This window comes from Opisthorchis viverrini (assembly GCF_000715545.1).
Source record: "Opisthorchis viverrini unplaced genomic scaffold opera_v5_320, whole genome shotgun sequence".
Classification (NCBI taxonomy): domain Eukaryota; kingdom Metazoa; phylum Platyhelminthes; class Trematoda; order Opisthorchiida; family Opisthorchiidae; genus Opisthorchis; species Opisthorchis viverrini.
This window is the reverse complement of record NW_008751978.1, coordinates 129,952-139,221: the sequence shown is the minus strand read 5'-3', so window position 1 is coordinate 139,221 and position 9,270 is coordinate 129,952. Positions and strand designations below refer to the sequence as shown.

General features: G+C 43.6%; 1 protein-coding gene across 1 annotated transcript in view; it reads left to right on the top strand.

Moving 5' to 3' along the window:
• Positions 1-7,581: 7,581 nt before the first annotated feature.
• T265_09956 (hypothetical protein) overlaps positions 7,582-9,270 on the top strand; it is a gene marked incomplete at both ends in the record, with an annotated part of 7,814 nt that continues 6,125 nt past the window's right edge. Inside the window, 3 exons of the mRNA XM_009176187.1 lie at positions 7,582-7,613; positions 8,281-8,410; positions 8,863-9,170. Coding sequence (XP_009174451.1) covers positions 7,582-7,613; positions 8,281-8,410; positions 8,863-9,170 — 470 coding nt within the window. The remainder of the gene's footprint in view (positions 7,614-8,280; positions 8,411-8,862; positions 9,171-9,270) is intronic.

Here is a 9,270-nt window from a genome sequence, read left to right as displayed (position 1 = left end):
GACATCCCTCCCCTAGATCTTTCTTTCGAATGCTAGGTCTATCCAAGTAAACGTTCTTCCAACGTGCCTAAAGGCTATCCGAGTAACGGACTTTTCGGACGTCCCCGTTCTTCGGCAAGCCGTAGATCCTTGGTTTCTGGATGTTTCGGATTTGATATTGAGCGCATCTTGTGAGCAATATCTGTCAGTTACCGGAACACGTTGTCTGTACAGCTTCATGGCCTTTTTGGCGGTAAACCGGTGAGGACGAAACAGATTCCCGATGCGCTGCGAACGTATGTTGGTCGTGGACGAAAAAACACGACTGCTTAAGGCGTATTTCTAAGACTGGTCAGTTGCTTTGCTGTCCAGCTTACTGTCAACGGTTGTGTATGTGGATAGAGTACTGGAAGTGCAGCGCGAGTCCGCATATTTCAGTAGCTTATTAACATTCAGATGAATGGTTAGTTCTCTGTGTTAATTAGAGTTTATAATTTTCAATTTTGTAATTTTCAACTGCAGGTACAGTCAGCATATGATCAAACACCCTGATTGGCAATCATCTGAAGTGCACATACCAGCCAGCTCTGTGATGTCCCTAGCGCGCAACATCCCGGCCACCGTTTCGAACACTAGGGCGTTCGACCACGAGCGGCTGGAAAGATATAAATTCACCAATCCCTCAACCGCGGAAGCCACAAAACATGATCACACGAGTTGACTGACTCCTGAAGTGATGACATATCAGATGGCAGTCTTACTCAACTCGCGAAGTTACTCGCCATCTTAGCTATTTATAGATAGTTTATAGTATGAGGAGATTTGAGAATTTTCAACTGAGATTTCGTCCTTAATTCTTCATGTTGACCCAGGAGTATAAAGCGCAAGTGAGTTAAATACACAGATTAACATATTGGGGCTAGACGGCTCAATTGTTATAGCTCGAATTTACTGACCAGATGGTCCGTGGTTCGAATCCGACCTCCGCATCTCGACTTTCCCTGTCTAGGCTTGGGCGACTTGACAGTATTCCGGCCCTCGTGCCTCCTGCTGATGACATGGCGGTAAAGCACCGAAACGGCGCTACAACTGAACGATATATATATATATATATGTTTTCAGTGAAAGAAGAAAACTAACCGGTTACAAGCAGGCAGACACGAAAGCAAATATCCCATACGCACGGGGTTTCGAAAGTTAACATTCTCAAGCTTATTCTAGAACCTTCCTGTACGTTCTCTGGACATTAAACAACGATGAACGAGCACTACAAAGTGGTTACACTGCAATCCGCACTAATCTTTGCCTTCCATCAGATACAGCGATGGGAATTGAACACCGCACCAGACTAATAAGGCTGCGCATCAGCCTACTACGCAGCGGGACAATCAGGTCAAACAGGGCCGTGCGATTGCGCCTAAACGTCTGAATCACGTCCGATTTCATCATGTGCCGGAGAAAGGTCAAATAGGGACACAGAAAGTTCACACCCACTCCATGGCCACAAGCGCACAGACGGCCATCTCTGATCAACCGAGAACCGGTGTGGGCGAGTAGCAGACACACTGTCTGGTTGACAGTGGATCGACCATCAAATACAATCACAAGTGAATCACACATATAGAATTTTGTAATTGCGTTAATACACAGTTCCTTCAGGTCGTCTTCTTGTCTTCTGACGAAAACCCAGTAGCATCAGGGCAGGTGAAAGGATACAGCACAGACCCTACTCGCATTCTTCATCAATAGCATGTACCTTTACATTAGCAGCCGGGATGCCGGTGGTTCGAGACTTCCCGGAGTTTCGTCAGTCTCGAATCGCTGGTCGGTCCGAATAGAGACAAAACAGCTGTGTGGTAAGCCTCAGCTTTTCACCACAGATTGGCCTCAATGATGGGACTAAATCTCAGCTGCACATCACCAGACTTTCTCACACTATCAACAAGTCGAAAAAAGCTTGATAGCCTGTCATAAATTCCAAAGTTTCCGTCACATAATGCAATAGCAAAACACAAGTGTGTTGTTCCGATGAATCAATCGGGGGAGAGTGATCATCAACGATTAAACTCTATCAGAAAATCTCATGCCACCAATCATGACAGTGAATTTTCACACCTTGTGTCTGCGGCTTCCCTATACTCTGTTGGTAGATGTACGTTTATAGGTGAGTCGTGGTTTGAGCTGGGGACATCTATTATACAAGAGAAAGACAAAATAATCAATGGATGAATATTGCGAAAAAGTAAGCAAGCATCATGTGGCTGCAAACGTATGGCACTCTATGTATGAGCGCACACAAGTCCAGTTCCGATAAGTTTGAGTGAAATCTCTGATCAGAGCTTATAAACGAGGGGGGCTGAACGATTAACTAAGCCTCTAAGCAGACAACTAGCTAAGTTACCAAAAGTATAAGACTGGTTAAATATACCTATAAGTTTGATGAGGCTCTTGGGAAAACCACCTCCGATTGCGCTTTTTCTGAGCCGTTTTAGATAGACCTGTTGGAGGCATACACTGTGCAACTTCTCTCTTGAAATAGAAGTAACCTGTAACATGTATGGCGTAGGCTATAGGCGTATGGGAGTTGCGGAAGTGGATATACGAAAATCATGCAGAAGGTTTCCACTTTTATTCTCATTCTCTTCCCATCAACTTAGTTGTTTTAACTCTCGATATAGTTCACAACATTGGGAGGGGAGGACGAGGAATTTCAATGACGTTGACCTGACCCGAATATTAAAAAGCGAAAACAAATTTTCCCATGAAGTGTGAGTCTCAAACACCTGTTCCGTTTGTGGTCGAAACCTCGTGCATTTTGTGCACAACAGCACCTTTGTAAACTACCCAAATTTTAGCGAAATACACTCACTCTCAAACTAATTTGGTTTTGTGAGAGGCTCACCTGGTACCCAGCTGAATCCCTCGTTTGTGATGTTTCCAGGCATGAGGCGGCCTGGTGCAGTCCATCCCGTTGCCTGGATACATCACAAACGAGAGATTCAGCTGGTATATATATATATATATATATATATATATATATATATATATATATATATATATATATATATATATATATATATATATATATATATATATATATATATATATATATATATATATATATATATATATATATATATATATATATATATATATATATATATATATATATATATATATATATATATATATATATATATATATATATATATATATATATATATGTATTGGATGACTGTGAAGAACGATAAATGCGTTAGTACATAGGAAGTGTAACCACGCCCGATAGAAAAGAAACGCAGCCTTTTGTCCAAGACGGTCGGAAATGGTTCGAAAAATCAAAGTTCGAAAATAATCTGACAATAGTTCAAGAAGAAAATGGTTTTAGGGGTACCAAAATCCCCTACAGCTACCTGGACTGAATGCGTGTAGCATAATTCACCAGGAATTCTTTCGGTTTTGGCGCCGACTACCACGATTTCGCTGGCCTGTTTTGTTCACGACAACGTGCTAGCTGGTTACACACTTTTCACCGGTTATAGGTGGCTGCTAAGCGACTGTACTGGTTAGCCCTTCAGTCGACTTTCTGATAGGATGACACCCGTGTGACCTGTGACCTTGGCCCGTTTCACTGCGATCAACCTGTCAGTTCTCAGATGAGCTCTGGTATTAAATGGTGTAAGTTTCACTCTGTGGCGTTCGCAGATGTGTATCTGAAATTTCCTGACCCTCTATAGGCTATCCAGCTAGACGGGTCCATTTTTGCGTACCGGTCAGGAGAGTGCCTAATTACATGTGATGAACAGTTCTGCACCCGATCGATGTCTTGGTTTGGATGATTTTAGGGGACAGTCTGGCCTTTCCACGCTCCAAGGGTTCCACACGTCCCCATGGTTATTTAGTTCTCTTCACCATGAACGTCAGTTTCATTCAGTATGCTATTTCATTGTTTTCCACACCAAGCCCTATAGCGGTTAACCTCGAGGTGCTAAGTTAACGGTTTATCCCTTGCAGCCTTCTGCATTCAAGGAGTTCACCTTCTGAGCTTGAAACTTCTTTATTAGAGAATTGCGGTAGTGTTATACACTCGTTATATTACCCCCAGCTACATTGATTGTTCCGGCTCCTCTAGTTTTCTCTTCAAAATTTACTCTTCCTATTGTGCACTTTATACCGAAAGCCCGAATGCTTCCAGATGGTGCCGTGTCTCAAAAGCTCGGTTGGAAATCGGTCATCAAGTCCTGAAATCCGCTCAGAATGCAATTTACCGCATGTTGTGGGCAACCTTTCTGGTGTTCACCGACAAGACGTGATGCAGAACCAGAACACATCGTGAGACGGAGCAGTGTCGATGATCACAAGGGTGTGCCTCCTCAAGAAAACAAGAGAATCCACACAATCTGTGGTGAAGTTGGTCGAGGTTAACGACTTGCTCAATCATACATAATGTTCTATCATTGGTAAAATCGCTTCAGTGGAAACGATATGGGATGATACTTACATGTGCTACTAAAATGTCCATATCAACCTACACTTTCAATGTGTCAAGGCATCCAAGCCATAAATACTGCTTCTGCTCTATTTTAGAACGCATAAGTGTACTGTGTTTTCAATTACTGGAGAAATCCTGATAAATCATCTGTGCAGACATTGCACATTATGAATAAATCTGAACAGAACACTTGGTGAACTTGTCAACACGTGCAAATTTGTGGTATGGATTCCGTGAATGAAGACTGAGTGGAACTATACCCTGTTCAAGTGTTGGCTAATCGTACTGCTAAACAGCCGCTTGTACCCGAATGGTTACTAGGTTAAAATTCCAACAGGGTTGTCGCGGATTCGGGACTCCCTGGTGTTTCACACGTTGCTTCGGATTTCCAATAGGCATGAAACAGTTTCACGATGCTCCTCGGTTTTTCAAATTAGACTGCCCAATTTGACAGGACAAAATCTCCATAAATAGAGTCAGTGAACTCAGCCGCCTGAATTACCCTACCACTGTAACGGTGATACTAATGGATGGGGAAGGCATGCGAGTAGTATGGTTTCTTCTTGTAAATTCGCTTTGCGTCTCTTGAAAAGAAATATCTATTGCAGAATTTATGGAGTCACTTTGCGGCTTCGGCTTGGATTTGAGCAACAGTCAATGAATATCCAGGAAAGTTCAGGAAGACGCGTTCAATAGAAGATGGATGTTCAGTTTCTGTAAATAAGATGCACATGAGTGTTTTGCTTCCCTGTTGAAAAGTCTGTACCTGGTCAGTTGGCGTTTTCTAATGAATAACTACGGACCGAAGGCCTTCTTCCTTTCACCACTGAGGTCTAAAAGACTTTTTCTGCTCAAGGAACTATTGAATTGCTGTTTGCCCTTAGATGTACCGAACCAGTCAGCAAGACAGGTGTTGGGGCTTCATGAACACAACGGGCAGACGGTCCTCTGTCTTGTCAGCTGGTGTAGCTGTCACTCAGCACCCTAGACACAAGACCAGTCTCGGTCTGGGCTGACAGAAACGCATGTTTGACTTTTTCTACGCTGTGCATGTACCAAACCAACCGAAACACGTTTACCAATAATCAAATGCCAATGACCTAATGACCAAGTGGCTAATAGTCTTGAAAACAGCGTCTCAGCTGCAATGTTGATGAGCGTTGAAATACCCCGTGATCTTATGGCCTCATAATTGATCCCATTATCCAACTACATGCAACGTAGACTTCATGCTATTTCAGAAAAATCACCACACCAGTCATGATTCATCGCTTTTCGATTGCAACAAACAACAGCACATCAGTGTCAGCCGCACAAAACACACCTTCGCCGTGTGTACACGTACAAATGAATGAGGCGCTGATAGAAACTCGATTCTTATTGGTAGTTTCTGTTTGGTTTAGTCAGAGCAGGAAACAGCGTCTGAGGATGATTATACCAGTGTCCCTGAGCTTGTATAAATAGCTGCGCACTGCCGTTTGCTTTCAACTATTCTTTATTTGAGTAAGTTTTTGCGTGTGTTTATTAAGTCCTATATGCTGTTTACCAACCATGAGTCATACTCCTTAAAAAGGAACGTTTGTCATACCGATGAATCATTTCTAGACATTATTTCTAGACGTATTCTGCTGGTGTCATACTTGTTAGAAGATGCCGAGATTGGTACGGATGAGAAACATACATATGAGTTTGCAATGGCGTACTGGTCAACGGCTCCGACTCCAGCAGGGTATGAAATCTATAGCTCTGTGTGGCGTTCTTATGCCACATATCAATAGTCGGGGTACCGTCCTTAACTAGCTATTTTGCAGAAACAACACCGCGTACGAATTCTTCCTTCTAGACATGGAATTCCAGCGATTTTTTGTCTTAAGTGTCGACTGGAAGCTTATTTCGATCTCACCAAGCCAGCCAATGTGTATTTTTGGACTAGGTTCTTGGAAACATACAAAAATTTGCACTTCGTATGCCTCGGGCTACGTCCTGTTGGCGTAGTTCTGTTGAGCAGTTCACTGAGCAGCCCCGCACTGTTTGCGGCTACACCCTGAGAACCGGTAACAAGGCTCAGTGGTTACAGCATGAATTTACTAACCAGAAGGTCCGTGGTTCGAACCCGATCTCTGCCTCTTGCCTTCCCCTGTCTGAGATTGGGCAACCTGACAGTATCGCAGCCCTCGTACATCCTTCTGGTGGCAAATAGACACCGAAAGGGTGCTACAGCTGGGGAGAGAAATAAAGACTCATCGAGAGAGTGTCCATACTCGAAAATTGGGATGCGAAATGCGTGTCAAAGGTCTTCGAATAATCATGTCGGGTAAATGAGTAATCAGTACTTATTCCTATCGCTCCATAGAGTGCCTTCCCTCCCAGTTATCAGTTTAGGAAAATCCGTTTGATCTTGGCATGCAGCACTTGCAGAGCGTTGCCTACGTTGTACTTTTTGCCCCGAAGCGAACATCAGATCAGACCTACTGTCGGAATAATGCAGGAAAGAACAGCGCTATTCATTTCAGGGTCGTTTATTGATCAGCACGAACTAAGCGGTTACGAGCCATTAGACACAAAATTAAAAATCCTATTCTCAAAGATTATTTGAACTTTCCTGAACTTTCTTTGAATACTAATCACTGCAAAGCGGTCTAGTAATTTCCTTGCGAATTTTTCATAGGATGCGGAGACGGCGTTTTACCACCTGACCAGACACTACTCACACGTTTCATCAGTAGCATAAACCGTCACACTCGTAACTACAATGCATTATTCAATCATCGATTATTTGACCGTTTGTCTGTTCAACAAGCAAATACGATCATTAATTTTATGAAGGAAACTACTTACAAGGTTACCGAACACTTTTTTGACAGCCCTTCTTGGGGCTGAACAGGCAATCGTAGTCTCCAAGTTTCTGTCAACCTTATGTTCTGCTTGGAACCAAATTACACGAAATTAGCGAATATACACTCATTTGCAAACCAATTTGGTTCTTTCGAAAGACTCACCTGGAACCCAGCTGAATCTCTCGTTTATTCGGGAATGTGCATCCCGCCCTGGTGGAGCAGCTATTCAAGAGGCGTGAAATGATTTACTTTTAGACATTAATTGCTTGAGGTATGAAACACTCAGATGGGAAATATCCTCTAGGGTGAGTTTGTGAGTGGTAGCAAGTGTTGTGGTAGCGAGCACTGGCGTCCAAATGGGCGGTGGCTATGGGCATAGGCAGTCAAGTAAGCAGGAAGGTGTGCTTCATCGGGAATTATTCCATTTCAATCACCACGCCACAGAAACCAGCAAGAAGGCCTTAATTTCCGCAGTGGCCTCTGGTTATCATATTCTATGCAGAAGTTATGCGGATGCGCTTTGAAAAAAGGTCACACTCTGATGAAAGAGACCGAAACTTCAACCAAATGGAGTTGACCACAAATTTACCGAGCGGGGTTTCTTTGGATTTGCACAACCAGATAACACCTGTCCCACAGCATATACTACTACTAATAATAAAGTGAAGGAAGCGCGTTTGTTCTAACAGTTGCATATTTTTACTGGTTACAAAATATGAGCTCAGTACAAACATTCACATCAATCTATTCATATAAAAGAGTTCGGTGTAAGTCTGTCCGTCTGGTAAACGGCGTACTACAACGTTTGACTCTTAAACATGAACTTGAGTTTGTTCTTTCACTGGTGAAATCCGTAACTAACCAACAATTATGAATTCAGTGCTGGCGAAATACATCCATTTGCAAACTGATTTGGTTTTGCGGGAGACTCACCTGGAATTCAGCTGAATCTCTCGTTTGTGGTGTTTTCAGGCAATGGAGTGTGCTGCACCAGGCCGCCACATGTTTCAGTCGCTACGATATTCGTACTGCACTACTCATAAGGTTGCTGAAAATTCGCCGACAGCCCACGACCGGTTTCGTCCTTCTTGGGGCTCATCAGGTAGGCACAGCCCCTTATTTTCTACTTGAAACCAAATTGCACGAAATCAGAGAACTGCCCTTATTTGCAAACAAATTTGGTTTTGCGAGAGACTGCACTACCTGATGAGCCTCCACAAGGGCGAAACCGGTCGTGGGCTGTCGACGAATTTGCAGCACCCTTATGAGTAGTGCATTACGAATTCAGAATTAGTCTAAGTGATTGAGGGTTTTTAAGAAATTTAGTTGGCACGATAACCACATCTAACTGGGTGTGACTTATGAGAGTCTACCAAAACTGAGTGGTTCAGTATGTTCTCTTCAGTCTTTTGTTTTCAATCTACTGCATTTTCTGGCGCTCCGCCTTTGGAACAGTTTTCTTGGATCTGTTCTATCCTACACCGTCGATCTACATATCGATCGTTTGCTCTCCGCAAGCTAAATTGATCTGTATAACTTCTGAAATCCTGTCAGTCACCGTTGAGGAGCTACGGATATTGGGATCTGGCTCACGTCACGGATTCCACATACACGCGCACAACTACCCGCAATCTTCGAAGATACTCCACGTCGCCTACACGAAACGGCAACCCGCGACGAGTTCTATCCTCTGCAACCACTTCTGCAAAGATCGGTGAAGATTTACGGGCGCTATCGAGAAACCTGTCCGCGCAAGTTTCACCATTGAAACCCTCTTCGCTGCGGATCGATAATCACTGGCCTTCCGAGTTGACTGCGTTCTCAACTTCTGCTAAGCGGCTAGCGCGCACGCTAGTCCGAGTGTAGACGCAAAACCGCACATACACGCCACACGCTGGCAATTTCGCTGGCTAACCTGCCCCGCACACACGCCCAAACATGTCCAAACGTGTCACCCGTTCT